A 16,640-nucleotide genomic window follows, 5' to 3' on the forward strand; every position below is an offset into this window, starting at 1 on the left:
TCCTTATGCGGAAGTTGAAAATCATAAAAACATCATAAAACTCAATAAACGTTGATTTAACCTCAACTCTTGAGATAAATAAAGCAATTTCTTAAATGATATTCCAAATGAAGAGTAAAAAAGGTATCACACGAAAATTGTAAAGTTTTAAAATTCCTCCCCATTATTTATGACTATCAGTGTAACCCTCCGTTAATAATGAACATCTCTAACCTATCGGCATTCCTCCAAAGACCGCAAACGCCCAAAAATGTCTAGATTTTGATCCCCATTTATTATCAAAATTTTTCAGTCTTCCATCAATGATTATACTGGTAAAAAATGGGTTGCAGAGTTCGCAAGAAGATCAAGATTAAATAAAAATATACTGTGCACTGGACTATGTGAATGAAACAATCAAATCATTCGATAATCTAATTATTCTAATAGCTATTCAAAAACCGTAAATAACAAGGAAATACTCGAGAGTGATTGAAACATCATCATTTTATGCAAGTGACCAGTGAAAATTATTGCATCATAGAAACAGTTATTCTCAGTCTCTCCTAACGAGCAGTATTATATATTCGTTATATACTACAATAAGGACTATGGACAAATCGTCGAGGTTATGATGACCAGTAAAAAGAAGGTATGTTACTCAATAATTGCTCGCTAATAATGAGTACAACCGATGAATTACAAAAAACGTAACAAAAGTTTGGTTACGTTATTTTCAGGTGTCAATGGAGATGGTTCACTGACGAATGGATTATACCCTTTGGAGCAGACAATTTAATAATTTAAAAAAGACAGGAAGAAAGAAGAATGTATTGTTTACAGTGGCTAATTCCAGTTTTACTGATACCAAAACCAGTAAACCCAGCCCTGCTTCAAACTCATGTTATGTTCATGGTATTGTACCTCATCGGTTTCTTCCTTGAGCGAAAGCCATGTATAATATGCAGTCTCGTTTTTGTTGCTGCTGTTTCGTTAATATGTTACAGCGGAGTAGGAAATTGTTTATTCTGGAGCAACAGTTGTGAATAGCTCATAAGTTACCAAGCATGTTATCGAGTGATTTTTGGAGGTTAGGGTTAAGATGATATTGACCATTGATTGTTGATAACGATAATCATATTAAAGTGGTAAACCGAAGGAAAAGTCTTTCTTTGATAATTGCTGATTTAATTGAGTGAAGGGAGTGATTATTGCAGCCTACAGTGCTCTAGAAGATTCGCATCTAAATTTTATTAATTGTGAACTAGTTACTACGTGCTTCCTCATCAAGACATTTTTTTTTCGTGGATCAATTCCACAAATAACTCAAAAATGCTTCGTCAAATGCTTCAACTCTTCGATGAGTCATTTCTATATTTACAAGTAGGTTCTTTGTTCGTCGAGCCAATGAGGCACTGTAAACCGTCATGACCCAGAAAATTAAGGGAATGATTTTGTGATAATAACTGAATCAAATATTCTTCTGCATTTAAATATTTCAGCTAAAAATATGGGAGAATGGAGGAAGTAGTTGGTTTTAGGGGAGGAGGGACAGAATGGACATGGGCTATCACTCTACTTCATTGGGAAAAGAAAGAGTTGCTCTTTGTAAGAGATAAATATCCCATTTCACAACGGGTTCAATTTTTAAACAACTCGAAGATGCCCAGTTTGGTCCAGCCTTCTCAATACTCTCCATATTATACAGACGAATTTTGTTTGATCAAAATCAATTAGCGATTTTTGTTTGCTGATAGCATCTTGGGATTTTTGTAGCATTCAAGGGCATCTACTATCATATGCCTCTTAGGCAATTGAGGAGGAATTTCAAGGGATTGTAATCGCAATAGATGTTATAATTGCGCTGACGTATTCAATTTTTCTATGAAATTTATAAAGCAAGATGACATTAACAAGAGTGATAGAGTGTAAAGAATTTAATAGTGTAGATGATGCAGTTTGTTGGATTGATACCGTTTTTCAGAGCCAAATAATAGAATTCCATAATAGCAAAATGGTGTGTACAGAACAAAAAGAAGAAATACTAATTAATGACGCATAATAAATGAGACAGAGCAACATTTTTATCCTGACTTTCTTTTGATAACCCTCAATTAACTTTATAAAAAAGGATTTCATCTCGTAAATGTTGAAAGCTCCTTCGAGGAGTAAAGTCTGAGAATAGCTGTTCCATATTATTAATTTATTGAATTGTGATTTGTGGGAGCTACTGCCGATTTTTCACATGATTAAAAAAAAAAAATATTCGCGAATTCAACCAGATGATGGAAGTCATCAGTCGCAAAACCCCTGATAATTGACAAAAGAGATTTGCTGTACCGACAAATGGTAGACAACATAGTGTTACAAGGGTCACCTACAATGTTGGCAGTATCAAGAGCATGACAATTGAAGGTTAGCTTGAATGAAAACGCGTGTGAAATCGATGTCAATAAATAAGAGCACACGGTTGATTCTTGTGATTTGAAATGATTTGTGCATAAATTTCCAAAAGTTTAATTATCAAATTCATTGAATACTCAATTACCGGACAACAATGGCCCAAAGTTCACTGAGTTTAGCAGAGAAAACATTTATTCTACATGGAGTTGATGTAAGACTGTTTTTTTGTAAAAAATATTTTAAAATATTAATAAGACCAGAAATAATTGGTTATATGCAATGACAGCACCAATGCTTTGTTACCCTAAAAATTCTAACATCGAGACATTTTTGCAGGCGGATTTTCGAACCGATGGTCGCTCTCGATTAGAATACCGTGCATTAGAGATCGAAACGAATATAATGCCACAGACGAATGGCTCAGTTCGCCTGAAAATAGCAAATACTGATGTCCTCGTGACCGTCAAGGTTGAATTGGACACTCCATCCCTTGACCGACCGAACGAAGGCAAGCTGGAGTTCTTTGTCGATTGGTAAAAAAAAAGACTCACCACATGATGTCCAATAACTACTGAATGTTCTTGCAAACTCCCCTATTTTAGTTCAGCCAATGCAGCCCCGGAGTTCGAAGGAAAAGGTGGTGAGGAGTTGGGGACTAAGATCAGCAATGTATTATCCAATGCTTATCGATCTGCCAGTACTCTAGACCTGAAAGTATTGAGTATTTTGCCTAGTAAAAAATGTTGGAAGATGTATGTCGATGTATTGGTAAGTCCAGTTCCCTTTCCCTCCCATTGTCTGGGCAGAATCGAAACTCATTAGAAAAAAAAAACTATTCGCAGATTCTGCAGTGCGATGGGAATTTAATTGACGCGATTGGAGCAGCAGTGAAGTGTGCTCTTTTTGCCACAGAAATACCAAAAGTCTTAACCGCCGCAGTAGACGGTGACGACATAGACCTTCAGTTGTCAGACGATCCATTTGACTGTGTCAAATTGAATGTCGAGAATTATCCAGTTCTCGTCACTTTATGCAAAGTACAGAAATTTTCCATACGATTTTTTACTTGTGAGGAATAATAATACATTCAATGAATTAATCATTAATTAAATAATTTTTTTCCCTAAAATTATTGCCTCACAGATTGGAGATAATTTCGTGGTGGATCCAACAGCCGACGAAGAGCTGTACGCAGCCGCTAGCCTAGTGATGTCAGTCACACCAAACGGAAGAGTTACCTCAATTGTCAAAACCGGATATGGAAGTCTCCAGCCATCAACACTGATCAAGACTGTTGAGGTAACTATCCCCCATACGATAGAATATGTAAGACAAAACGTGCTTTTTAATCGAGCCATTAATCCAACTATTTCGACAGTGTGGTAAAGAAGTTGGCAAGAGGCTGAATGATAGACTCATGGAGGCATTGAGAAAAGAAGAAGCCACCGGACCACATCGTCCAATCTTTGGTTTTCTTAGATAATATTCCGACATTTGTTTTTTTTCGAATTATAAATTACTTTGTACTCTTTTATTTAAGAATAAAAATCATCTCATTTGGGTAACAAAATGGTACAAAAACTTGTATTTATTTAATTTATTACAATACTCGTGATTCTCTTCTCGTTTCTTCATGGATATATTTCAACACTATCGCAGCATTTTTCCCATAAAAACCCTGAGTAGAATCATTTTCCACACCATTAAAATCCGCTTCTGCAGGAACTGTATCCGATGAATGCTTTTTTCCTGAAGAATTCCATAAGCTGAGACATTTAACCCACACGATCTCTTCATTGTAGTGGAAAACAGTTTTATACAGGTTTAAACAGCACTCTTGAAGTACAGGATGTTGATGTAAATGCAAATAAATCTCTGTCATGTCCAGTAGCTGCCAAAGCTCTCTCTCCCGAAGCTTCAAATACCTAGCCATTGAACCTAACTGCGATAAGATCATTCTTTGCAGTTTAAACATCTGCGTGAATTTATAAGCGTTTTTGCTATCCTTCCCGTAACTCTCTTTCCCCGAAATTTCTAAAAACTTGGCAACAGCAGGACTAACTTTATCAAGAGTGCGAGCACGTACGAAATCCTCCGAGGTTTGCACAACAGTAAAAAGCAGCTGCCAGGCACGATTAATAATTAAAACATTCGACTCTTTAAAACGATCCACCAGTGGGTGCCACAGGAGATGAACAATTGGTAAGAGCTGATCCGTCCAGGGACGCAGAATGTCCAGCCCTCCCTGGAGTATCTCCATGGCAATCAGTGTCTCTGGGATTTTTCTCGATGGCACAAAATGGAGACTGCACTTCATAACGTCTTCTACTAGCTTGATGTGCGAAGGAATCTTCCTTTCTTCAGGGTCTTCTCCTAAATGAGTGTATACAGAATCCTCTTCAGGTCTTCCATCATCGAGGTCCACTTCTGAGTCATCATCTAACAGCTTATCAACCTGTTTAGCCTCGTGGTGCTCTACCAAAGCATGAATCACTCTCTCAACGATATTTTCCGAAGTCGTCACTTTATCCTGCCTCACCTGGTGTTCACAGACTTGGCGTCTGATACACAAAATAAAAGTATGCAATACCCTTAGTATGGAATGTGAATTGCTCCTCTCAGGGGCAACCTTGAGCTGTCCCAGGGCTTCGGCAACAATTTCCTTCAGACAGGGAAGAAAATCCAGAGTACTGTACTTCATGACGATGGTCACAACGTCCAGAACGCCGAGATTTCGCTCAAGTCTCCGTAATTTGACAGTAACGTGATAAGAGATGTAATCTACATTATCCCGAAGGAAATTCGTGATGTCAGAGTATCCCTGGGATTTGGCAAGCTGTTCTAGAGTGCGGAGACCAATGGAGCTGATCAATCGGTTCTTGTTCCCAGCCCTTTCGATAATGAGGTACAAGGTTTTCAGCAAAAGCTGCTGGTAATCTTCCCTCATTATCGAGGCGAATATCCCCAGACCCTCTATCAGTAGACAGCTCTGTACGATATTGCTTTGGACCTGTGAGAGTGTGTTCTCGTCTCTTATCTCAATGGGGAGATACCACAGCTCATCGTCGATGTAGTGATTGATAACTTGAGGATACAGAGTCTTGAGTGCGGGATTCTGTGCCATGCAGGTCCAATTGAGCAGCAGCGTGAGCTCCTTCTGGTAATGTGGCATGTCAGACATCAGTTGAATTATGCTGTCTATCAGAATATCCACATCTCCCAGTCCTCCCAACAATTTACAAACACCTATTAATTTATCGCGGACTATTGAGTCCAAGATGAACTTGAACTTTATCCACGAGGTCGTTGATAAGTGGGTGGTGTCTTCGATGGTAGTTATCTGATTCTCGTCCAATATTGAAACCTCACGACAGTCCAATTCAATAACATAGATGAGAGCCAGGAGGAGTCGTCTCAGGTGAGCCATCGAGGTCATGATCTTCGGCAAACGTTCCTCTCCAAAGGTCCTCAAGTATCCAGTCAGCTGGTTCAAATAGGACAGCTGAGCAGCACTCTCTGATCTCCTCATGATCCTGGGGAGTTTAGTGAGCAACCTGTAGAAGTTCTCCTCCAACATCCCAGTTATTAATCTCATCTTCAGGTTGCAAATGATCGTCTGATTTATTTCATTCAAACAAGTCTTTGCTGGCTCTCTGACACTATCTTCATCATCTTCGGACAAGGTAATTACTACGTCCACTAAATCGGGGATATTTTCGCTCAGGTTCTTGGTACATTTGGTTATTAATAAAGAGACTGTTGTGAGGAGTTCTCGTCTGACTTTGTGATGTGAATGTTGCGTCAAATTGGAAAGGTTTTTCAGGGGATTGCTGAGTTTTTCAGATGCTGCCTTTAGCCAGTCGACACTTCGAGTTATCTGAAGATATTTTTCTTTTTCGTCTTGACCATTAAATTTCAGTTGCATCCCCAGTGGATCAGGGGACACCACTGAGGTAGTGATTGGCATGGGGAGCATTGGTTCAGAGTTCTGAGATGGTGAATCCTCCATGACGAGGGAAATCACTCTACCCAGTGCTCTGATAGCCATCTACAAATGTCATGAGTAAAATATGTCAAAAAATATCTCCTGCATGCTAGACTAGAGAAAAAAAATTTATTCAGGTCCCATACCAAAGTGACTTTATGATTCTGGGTTTCACTCCCCTCAGCAATATCGAGCATCCCACGAACCACCCCAGGCAAGTAAAGCATGACTACATCTGCCACTTGACCTCTCAGGACGACGTCTGAGGCGTCAGCCTCATCGTGGACGTACGACAGAGTCATCAGAGTGTCAATAGCAGCAATTCTCAGTGCTGAGTATTTCTCACTCTTGGCAATGGAAACGCAGAGGAAGAAACTCTCACTGAGTCTCAGTGAATTATCTCGAGTGTAGATGGACTCAATTACGTCTGACAATGCAGATAAAAACAAGTACTTGAGACAGTGCATGACACTCATTTTTAATTCCTCGTGTTCTGAAATTACTGTTAAAAACGAATCAAGAGTGAGAGATTGTCGTGGTTTTTGAACTTTCATTTATTTAGAATTGTCACTCACACACAGTTGGCTGATTGACATCCTGGACTTGACGGAGAACAATCGAATGTAGTTTAAAAAATAAATCTTTTCTCATGAGTTTTACTTCTTGAAGGACTGCCTCTATCACCCTGAGCAAATGCAATCTCGTCTCTGTGCTGACAATTAATGCAAGGACTTTCTCAAATTATACAGTGGACGCGAATGGGTTTGTTTACTCAACAAGGAAATAAACAAATGAGTGAACGTACTGAATGACAAAAATTTTAATTACCTGGTACTACCACTTTCCAGATGAATAAGCGGAGGAAACAATACGTAATCCAAGAGATTTTGTAAAATGGATTTAGGCACATTCCCGAGGCAATTGCGAATATTCTCAGCATTTTGCTTATTCGGACTCCGGACTAATAAATCGCAAAGTGGTTTGAGGTTAAAGAATGCCTCATGCATTGTAATTTCATTCATGCTTTGACAATATAATTTCCACTATCGAATCACTTCGCTTCTGATTCTCGCAATGTTGACAAATATGTGAGCTAACCTTTAAAAATCTCCTGGACAAACCACAATACCGTCTAATTGCTTTTACAAGATATTGATATTGAGAATCAGATGTTCCGTCAACCTACCGGTTGGGTAAGTTGGTATTACAAGGACATCTGTTTGACGCTCGGAGCAACTCCTGTAATGAGCAGGGAAAGCGGTATGATTCAATTTATGGACTGGTTAACGTATCATTTTTTTTGGTAAAACATAAACAAGAACGCTGGTGTTTTATTTGAACATTAATTTTCCCCTCGGGGCAAACTTAACATAAACAAAAACAAAAATATAAAAAATAGAAATAAAACTGTGTACTTTGGAATTAAAGTGGCTCCCCTTCAGTAAACCAACCGCTTTGTATCGACATCACTGACATTCCTTTCATCCAGGAATGTGGTGAGATATGTGAACACTTTCTGGTACGCCTCAATAATCTCCGGTGTGAGATCAGCCTTCACCTCCTCTCGTTGAACTGTACAATTGAACCATTGTCGAAGAACAGTAACACGTGCATAACAAGCAGGCACAGATAAATCAGTCCGAATGCTCTTCAGTAATTTGCACTTGGGGCAGGCTCGGAGCTTGTCTCCATCGTTCCGAGCGACCCAATCACATTTACTAGAGATACAGAACGTGTTGGGGGGATGCTGCACCATAAAATCGAATAGATGTTCCGCCAAATCATCAATGATTCCATCAACATACTGCCAAGGAGCGCGATCACAGCTAGCCTCGGGACATGCCACCAGAACTGGAACATATTTTAGCCCCTCTTTCCTGAAAAATCCACACATCTCTATGTTCGTTTTACACTTTCTGCATTTGAAAAAGAATCCTTCAACAGTAGCAGGTTCCTTCGCATCACTCTGCAGAGTGTTGGTCTTTCGATGTTTCTGTTCTGGACTCACTTCCAAACAACTGGCCAAAAAATCAAGTTGCAATTCTGGAATTGGCTTGAAGAGGTGTACCAGCGGTGGCAAGACCTCCTCCGATAAATAATACTCCATATCAGGTCTGAACTTAGTATCCGTGAGATAGGAGCGTTTTTCTGGAGGATTGTCTGTCCCATCCTCGCAGATGATGTAAGACAGGGAGTCTCCCTCTCTCCACGTGTTGGGTGCTGTCTTGTTCAACCGCATTGCCAGATCTGCATGTGGAGCGTAGATACCAGTGTGGGCTTCTGGTTCACGAATCAACCTATGAGTCGTCACTAGAGAAGGAATGAACGCATCCAACATGATATGCCTCTTCATTCCTGCGATTCCTTGGAGGTAGGTCTTAATATTGGCGAGTTTCTCCTCGTGGGTCTGATCACTGAAGACCTCATTCAGAACGTAGTACACAGCAGTTTTGACAAGCTCACAAGAGTAGGTATCTTTGAGGAGTTTTCCTTTGGATTCCAAACGGAAACCAGTTGAGCCATCGGAGCGACGGGTGAAGTAAAGACCAGTGTATAGCTTCCTGTTTGCTACGAGGACATATTTGTAGGTCCTCTCATGCTCCAGTTGGATATGGTCGTACTGTGTTTGTACTGTGTCCCTGATTCCGTCAGCAATCTTCAGAGCTATGTCCAGATCCTTTTGTTTGGTATCAATCATCATGGAATCTGTGTCACCATAAATGACACCGTAACCTAATGACTCTGCTATGGTGCATGCCATCTTCAGACATTCCCGGCCAGTTTTGGTGATGGTAGCAGCCAAATTGGGAGCGTAATATCGAAAATGCACTGAACCAAGACATCCGTACAGAGTGTTCACTATGAGTTTCAGCGCTAGTTGTTGTGTTTCATATGCCAGTTTCATGGATTGTGGGATGAATGGCGATTCCATCAGACGTTTGGTTTCCGCGCGATTCTGAATGATTCTCTCAACTAATTTAGGAATTACTCCCGCCCGTCTCCTAGGGTCAACTTGAACATCTTCCAACTTCTTATAGCAAACCCCCGGCATTGTCGAGAAGCAGAGGTTGTACTCCCGGATGATACTAGGATAGAGAGATTTGTAGTCCATCAGCAGGACTATGTTATCGTAGAATGCAACATTTGCATCCAATACCAAACCACCCGGGATGTCCTTTACAACCTTGTTCTCCTTGCGATCAGGGAGAATGTAGCCTGCCTCGTAGAAGGCGTGCGTCAGCATGAAATCGTTCATGTCATTTCGCAGAAATCTCGGAGTCTTTGATAGTATGTAACCCGCGACTTTCGTCATTTCCACCATGAGGGGAATTATATTTAGGAAACGAGTTACCTGCAGTATACAATCTGACTCTATTCGCGTGGTCTGAATGAGATCGATCATGCCCTTGGCTGAGTTGAAAAACTCAATAACCTTCCAAGGAGCCAGTGGTCGACCAGTTGCAACTTTACTTCTCAAAATATTTGAACAAACTGTGTCGAACTCACCTTGAAGTAACTTGGGGTTAACCTCCTTCAGGGCCACTTTGATGTCGCACAAGGGTCGATGCAGGAGACTGTTGGGTGTGCGAATTTGAAGCCGCTTCAGCTTCATCATGTCCTTTTTTATTCTACCAATTCGAGAGTCATTGGGCACTGGTACGATTGCCGCGACTCCATTAAGTAATACCCTCCAGGATGCCTCGCAATCGTAGCCCAACAAAATGTCTGGATCCAGGGTTGTGAAGTAGTTTAGGAAAGCCTCGAGCAGAACCTGTATCGTGGGGTGCTGGAAGACGTTGATGCCCGTGGCTTGGGCTAAAAAATGGCTTCCAGCATTTACAAGGCCTGCAAACATGAAGCACTTCTCCTCCATCACGGATGTTTTAGATGATTTACCAGAAATACACAAGTTCTTCTGTGTAAGCGTATGGATCATGATGACTTTCTCAACTTTTTCGAATGTCCTTGTTCTTATATTCACAACTGTTGTGATCAGTGGTGGAATCTCCAGGTTGATGCCACTGGCTTCTTTCATAACACTAATTGTCTGCATATCTCTACACAATACGTGACTTTTACACCACGTAATATTTTCATGAGAATCATTAAACTCTACATTGTGGATTTCCAGCCAAGAGGGGCCTTTTATTCCCCTATCGGTTAATAGAATCTCCAGGGTACTTGCAGTAGTGCCAAAAATATGGAGAATGGCTTTCTGACTACCACCGTGCTGTGGAAGTGTGGGGCAGCTCGGTGGATATTCAACTTGCAAGTAACCCGCCTCGTGTGGAACTCCTTCCATGTGGAATGCATAGTTCTTCGTGACAGCTCTCGTTGAATAATGCGTCACACCATACTGATTCGCTAACGCGGGGAACGCAAGGCCTAATGACTCTAGATCGTATCCTGATGGTCTATTGGGGAGGACAAAGATCCTCTTGGGGATATTTGTCACTACAACGCAGCAGGAAATGTACGTCTTCATTATTGGGATGAAGATCTTACCAAAGAGGTAGACTGTGCCAGGAATCTCATCTTCGCTGGCGTCCAGATAGTAAAATGGCAGGACAGTAGCGCCTGCGTCGTTCTTAACCAATGCACTTTCAAGGTGAAGGCGAGTTATTCTTACATGTGATTGTCCTGGCCTCTCCATCATGTGTTTTGTCTGTGAAGGGTGATTAGGAAGGAGCTAAGTTATTAAGCACATATCCGTGAATGCAAAATTATACGTTGGAAAATATAAATAAATCAATGAATACATTGTAAAGGTGGGCGGGATCCTTGTGGCGGGATTGAAGTCGCTTCCAATGGATTGTTGTAGGTAATAGTTAACTTTAATCAATAAACCAACTATTAAGTAATGCAAAGAAAATAATAATGTACTGCCGGGGCTCTTGTTGCTTCAGAACGTCTACGATGAAAGAGAAATGGAGGGACGCTTTCTGAACAACTACGCACTAAAGTGTGATTTAGGGAGGTATCGTCATGCGAGACACAGGAAACAAGGGCTTGCAAGCGCCACGAGGGCGCGCGGCGGTGACTTTTTCCTTTCCGCAGCTCCTTGTCGTCCTCACTCAGCCCCCAAAAATCGCAGCCCTTCCCAGCTCATGAGGCACAATGTATAGGTGCTCCCCTCTGTTATTCATTTCCATGAAACCATGCTCATACACCGTGCGTCGGTACAACTCATATTATGTTTCTTACTTAGTGTTTCGTCCCATGCGATCGATACCCTTTCCCACAAAAATGATTTATCAATGTTTTTAATAGAATGGTATTTATCACAGTGGAGTATCAATAATAAAATATGAGAAAAGGATATGTACAAACCTAGTCGGTAGATTTCTTTACAAATAACGTAGAAAGAAAGATGTAAAAAAATGAGAGGTATCCTGTGGCCAATCAGCGGAGGTGACGCTTTGGAGAGTAGCCGAGAGAGCAGTGGCAAGTCAACCAATCACTTGCCAGAACGACAAAGGGAAACAGAACAAGAGCACTCTTTCGGGCCCCTTCACGAATGCTCACGAACACAGTAATACCGTCTGTCCGTTCGTTTCTGCAGTTGACAATACAATATTTCCCTAATCTCACACTATTTTTTAGTGAATAAATTGAGTTGTTGAGTTTGCATGGATTAACCCCAATGGTAGACACATGTGGAGAACAACGAGTTAAAATCCTGTATCAGCGGAAATAACGTCGCAGTTGACGCGATCACCACAGAATCAGGATGAGTTTCCTATTGTAAGTGTCGTTTTTTTCCCTCTCGAAATGGAGTTTTCAACATTATTTTCCTGCTGAAACTATCGCCAGTTGTTTCATATCAGTGATGATAAGATTTATTAGGTGGTGGGTAAGATGTCATTAGACTCAAGTATTTCCGTGTGAAAAATTCAATCGATTGTTGAACCGGTCGTTTTGTAAATTGACAGTACACCTCAGACGTATATCACCCCTCCCCCTCGGACACCTTCTCTTATCAGACAACTCGGGTGCTTGACCTGTAGAACTTGACAGTATTTTTTCGCACCCCACATCTTAATGAGCAAAACAATGTCAGTAGATATGACAGTGATTTTTTAAATCAGCTAAGTAGTACTACGATATTCCGTACTGCTGTTGTGCTGTGCAGATCACGTCATTACGACAGATTTAGTCTCGTTCGTGAGTCACTTGTCAAGGAAATGCACTGTTTCACTCTCAAGTGCAAGAAATCGATTATGGCATTGTTATGACGTGGTTTCTCCTGCTCATTATTGAATTCTAATTACCCCCTTCAACGTGAAAACTTATCTTCCAAACCAGTCTAGCCAGGAAAAATATATCAATGACTCGATGGAAGTCAAGTCAAGTCAATGCACTTTCTCACTCTCAAGTGCAGGAAATTGATAATAAAATTATTCCAATGTGTTAAGTCTTTGTCATTATTGCATGATGATTATTTTCTTTAAAGTGGAAGCCGGTCTTCCAAAACATTCAAGCCAAAAAAAAATATTCCTGAGGGGACACACCAGTATGACTTGATGAAACATGCTGCAGCCACCTTGGGCTCTGGAAATTTGCGACTGGCTGTGATGTTACCTGAGGGTGAGGACCTCAACGAATGGGTGGCTGTTAATAGTAAGTAATAGAAAATTTCCACTGGAAGATTGAAAAAAAATCAGGAAAACCTACAAGACATTCATCGATTACTTTTTTTTTTATTCAGCTGTTGACTTCTTCAATCAAATCAACATGTTGTACGGTACCATAACTGAATTCTGCACGGAAGAAAGCTGCTCGATAATGTCAGCTGGGCCCAAGTATGAATATCATTGGGCCGACGGTCACACAGTTAAAAAACCAATAAAATGTTCAGCACCTAAATACATCGATTATCTGATGACTTGGGTTCAAGATCAGTTGGACGACGAGACACTCTTTCCCTCAAAAATAGGTCAGCAATTCGAATAAATTGAATAAGTTGAAGTCCCCTTGATACTAGTGACTCACTAACAACTGTTGAATTTATTGCAGGAGTTCCATTTCCAAAAAATTTTCTCTCCATTGCGAAAACAATTCTCAAACGATTATTCCGAGTTTATGCGCACATATATCATCAGCATTTCAGTGAGGTGGTGCAACTGGGAGAGGAAGCACATTTAAATACATCCTTCAAGCATTTTATATTCTTTGTCCAGGTGATTAGCCAATTACATTGAATATTTTTCCTTACTTGCTATCGTTAAATTATTAATTGTAATTTTTACATCATTTTTACAGGAGTTTAACTTAATTGAGAGACGAGAATTGGCGCCACTGCAGGAGTTGATTGAAAAATTAACAGCTAAGGATGCACGATGAATAAACTACCGCTGGTAACACGAGCAAAGTATAAAGTAAGGAAATTCCTCCAAAGAATCTCAACTCGCTATTATTCTCTTTTGTTTTCTAATTACACTCGTAAATTGAGATATGTTGATAGTAAAATTCAAAGCAATACTGCAACAGTTTAATAGAATATTATCAATTTTTCGCCGATCAACAGATGCGTCTGATTCACATTTGCAAAATGAATGAGTTTTAGTAATGAGTTTGATGGAATTTTTTAACCAATGGAATCGTGTGTTGACAAGAGCGCCAACGAGATTTGTAAAATAATTTTCCGTCTCACAATCGTTCAGTTCTCTTCTCTTCCATTGAATTATAGAGAAGAGAGAGTTTAAGAAAAAACTACATATGTTTTTTTATAATTTATTGTGTTCCTCTTTCTTCTACCGCAGTATGAAATTACACTGGGTTTCACTCGAGGGTTTCTGATTTTTAAGTCACGTTTTGGGACGACGTTAAGTTAATTTTGTTTTTTATTATCATTTTTTCGTTGTTTAATGTCACTTATCATTGTTAGCAGACAACTAGTAAAATTTTATTTAGATAATGGCATTTTTTTAGATCGAATATGCAATTGGGCGATTACTCTAATTAATCTTCATGCTTCTTAATTAAATACATTATTGTTGCAATCAGTTCGAATAATTCTTGAAGTATACGTCACCCAAGTAATTGATGATTATGGACACGTCATTGGACGACTACAATACAAGGTCTGTGAAACATGAAGCTATTACCGTAAAGCACGTAAAATAATTAGAGTTACAATATTAAGAAAGACGAAATTACAATTAGGTACTGGGTGTGAGGATCAAAAGGAAAGAGAAGTTATATATTTTATATATAAAGCCTTTGCGCGAATTTTCTGGATACAAATTTGCCTGTAAATACCCATTTGAGGAAGAAAAATTTTTTTTATCAATCGGTGTGAACTCGGCGCTTGACAAAATGTATGTTTATTGCTGTAGCATTGTAACTGTGGACTCACCGCTTCGGGAAACAAAAATACATGCGTTCAAAGTAATTTATTTGAGGATACCCATTCAAATATGATTTATTTAAACCGTACTTAAAAGTGGTGGAGAGAAAAGGAATTTTTTCCCCATAAAAAATCCTTCGTCTTTCAGTTTCAAAGTCTCAGTTGAGTTTGATGTTATTAATATTATAAATATATCGAAATTACCGCAAGCAGACCAGTAGATAACAAAGTCACAAAGAGTTATCGCAGTCAAATCTCAGAGCCCGAAAAAAATCGCCTCCTAATTTTTAAAAATACAATTTCACTCCACGATTGCCTTTGGTACAGTAAAATTTGTCGCGTCCTTTTAAATATTTTTTATTCAGCATTTCTCTGTGCTGCATTAATTACCGTCTCCCGGGAAGTGCGAAATTGATTGTAAATATCCGGAGATTGGGGCGAGCAAGGGCGCATTGTCTGTACAATCCAATCTACCAATAAATATAATGAATTTTATTTTGCACTATAACTACACTAAGAATCCCCATTCCGGCAATATATTTGAACCTCAAAGGACTACGTATGGGCTTTCTAATGTAACAAGTGCCGAAATGAACAGTTGTTGCAACTGGACTCCAACCCCATTCAAGAAAAATCATAGAGATACAATTAAAATGGGAAATTTAATGTATTTGCATATACTATTTTCTGAGATCTCACTGTACTACACGAGAATCATTGAAGACGATAATGCAGTCTGATTTTATTCTCGAATTTTTAATAACTTGAGAGTTCACAATGATTTCACTACAATAATTCCGAAGCTTAGTGCAACTGTTACTTGTAAACAATTATACACATGTAACTGAGCGAATAAAGAGGTCATTGGTTAAGTAGAACGTACTTTTGAAATTGCGAAGATGGGTAGTTCCTGTGGGGAAAGGGCAGGGGTCTCGATCGACGAAGAGATAATTTCAACTCTTCACCCTCCCCCACAGAACCCCATACAGTTGAGGCGTTCTCATCAACGCAGTAAGCTTTTTAGACTCCTTCTGTTATCATCTGTCGCGAGAGTACATAGTTTGTCTCACGATATATAATATTAATTTAATAAGTGACAATGTGCTTCATCCATTGATATCGAGGAACTAATGTTCATTGAGGAATAAAATAAATTGGACTGCTCAATTCCGAGGGAATTGTCACATTGGAGCTGATTTTCGTCGCCTCATGTCAAGTTACCTCGTATCGCTAGTACGTTTAATGTATTTTTTCGTTTGTTACGACGAGAGATACGAATGAGAAATGGATAGTTTTGTATGACCAGAGGTCGTTACTGATAATGCCTGTGCAGTGTAAATAGTATTAATTCCTTTGAAAATAAATGAAATTGCAATATGAACAAGTTGTTGGTGTCGTATCAAGAAATATTTATCATGAATAATATTAACTACCAAATAAGTGAAGAAGACAATGATTTTCCCTCGAAACGGAAGACAAGCTAATTGAACGGGTTCAATGGTTGGAGAATAAATTGAAACCTTTGTTGTGGGGTACAAAAGAGTATTCAAATTGGAGACATGAAAATTTATCGTCTCGATAAATGCATTAAAAAAGGGGGAGAAAACTTTTCGTAACAAATCAGTCTGGTATGACTTAATAATTACAGGTGAAAATCGCAAGTCAGCGGTATTCTGTCAATATTTACCGAAATACTTGCACATACAGTTATTGTAATTATTGTGAGGATATGTATCCCAAAGAATACTTTATTGAATGTCGTAATTCTCGGACATTTGTGTATTTGAAATGATGTCATTTATCTCCAAGAGAAGCCATAGACGTCACATTAATTGTTCACGAAGCAGAGCCATCGCATAAACACGAGCGTCCATTGTTTAAAAAAAAAAATCTATTTAGAGAAAATTATTAGCACTTCCAGCC

At 39.4% G+C, this 16,640-nt stretch overlaps 5 protein-coding genes across 7 annotated transcripts; 3 read left to right on the forward strand and 2 right to left on the reverse strand.

The window, feature by feature from the left end:
• The first annotated feature begins 220 nt into the window (after positions 1 to 220).
• LOC135167944 (bladder cancer-associated protein) lies at positions 221 to 2,064 on the forward strand. The gene is made up of 2 exons (XM_064131681.1): positions 221 to 631; positions 720 to 2,064. The coding sequence occupies exon 2, from the start codon at positions 808 to 810 to the stop codon at positions 1,027 to 1,029; it is 222 nt and encodes a 73-aa protein (XP_063987751.1). The 5' UTR covers positions 221 to 631; positions 720 to 807; the 3' UTR covers positions 1,030 to 2,064.
• A 145-nt stretch (positions 2,065 to 2,209) lies between these two features.
• Positions 2,210 to 3,899, forward strand: LOC135167938 (exosome complex exonuclease RRP42). Its single transcript, XM_064131672.1, has 6 exons — positions 2,210 to 2,593; positions 2,719 to 2,915; positions 2,985 to 3,150; positions 3,225 to 3,419; positions 3,526 to 3,681; positions 3,761 to 3,899. The coding sequence occupies exons 1-6, from the start codon at positions 2,537 to 2,539 to the stop codon at positions 3,863 to 3,865; spliced, it is 876 nt and encodes a 291-aa protein (XP_063987742.1). The 5' UTR covers positions 2,210 to 2,536; the 3' UTR covers positions 3,866 to 3,899.
• On the reverse strand, positions 3,876 to 7,557 carry LOC135167918 (TELO2-interacting protein 1 homolog). Of its 2 annotated transcripts, XM_064131637.1 has the most exons (5): positions 7,466 to 7,557; positions 7,196 to 7,328; positions 6,943 to 7,098; positions 6,514 to 6,869; positions 3,876 to 6,430 (listed from the first exon to the last, which is right to left on the reverse strand). In XM_064131637.1, the coding sequence occupies exons 2-5, from the start codon at positions 7,305 to 7,307 to the stop codon at positions 3,983 to 3,985; spliced, it is 3,072 nt and encodes a 1,023-aa protein (XP_063987707.1). In that variant the 5' UTR covers positions 7,308 to 7,328; positions 7,466 to 7,557; the 3' UTR covers positions 3,876 to 3,982. The 2 variants fall into 2 exon arrangements, with proteins under 2 accessions (XP_063987707.1, XP_063987706.1); XM_064131636.1 differs by lacking the exon at positions 7,466 to 7,557 and having other exon boundaries at positions 6,943 to 7,079; positions 7,196 to 7,389.
• On the reverse strand, positions 7,476 to 11,828 carry LOC135167916 (DNA polymerase alpha catalytic subunit-like). 2 transcript variants are annotated; one of them, XM_064131632.1, is made up of 4 exons: positions 11,699 to 11,827; positions 11,128 to 11,601; positions 7,783 to 11,033; positions 7,476 to 7,606 (listed from the first exon to the last, which is right to left on the reverse strand). In XM_064131632.1, exon 3 carries the CDS (start codon positions 11,022 to 11,024, stop codon positions 7,806 to 7,808), a length of 3,219 nt encoding a protein of 1,072 aa, XP_063987702.1. In that variant the 5' UTR covers positions 11,025 to 11,033; positions 11,128 to 11,601; positions 11,699 to 11,827; the 3' UTR covers positions 7,476 to 7,606; positions 7,783 to 7,805. The 2 variants fall into 2 exon arrangements, with proteins under 2 accessions (XP_063987702.1, XP_063987703.1); XM_064131633.1 differs by lacking the exons at positions 7,476 to 7,606; positions 11,128 to 11,601 and having other exon boundaries at positions 7,806 to 11,033; positions 11,699 to 11,828.
• Positions 11,829 to 11,888: 60 nt separating this feature from the next.
• LOC135167940 (MOB kinase activator-like 1) lies at positions 11,889 to 16,101 on the forward strand. The gene is made up of 5 exons (XM_064131674.1): positions 11,889 to 12,112; positions 12,822 to 12,988; positions 13,077 to 13,304; positions 13,385 to 13,548; positions 13,631 to 16,101. The coding sequence occupies exons 1-5, from the start codon at positions 12,099 to 12,101 to the stop codon at positions 13,709 to 13,711; spliced, it is 654 nt and encodes a 217-aa protein (XP_063987744.1). The 5' UTR covers positions 11,889 to 12,098; the 3' UTR covers positions 13,712 to 16,101.
• The last annotated feature ends 539 nt before the right edge of the window (positions 16,102 to 16,640 follow it).

The sequence above is a fragment of the Diachasmimorpha longicaudata genome, chromosome 12, assembly GCF_034640455.1.
Source record: "Diachasmimorpha longicaudata isolate KC_UGA_2023 chromosome 12, iyDiaLong2, whole genome shotgun sequence".
NCBI lineage: Eukaryota > Metazoa > Arthropoda > Insecta > Hymenoptera > Braconidae > Diachasmimorpha > Diachasmimorpha longicaudata.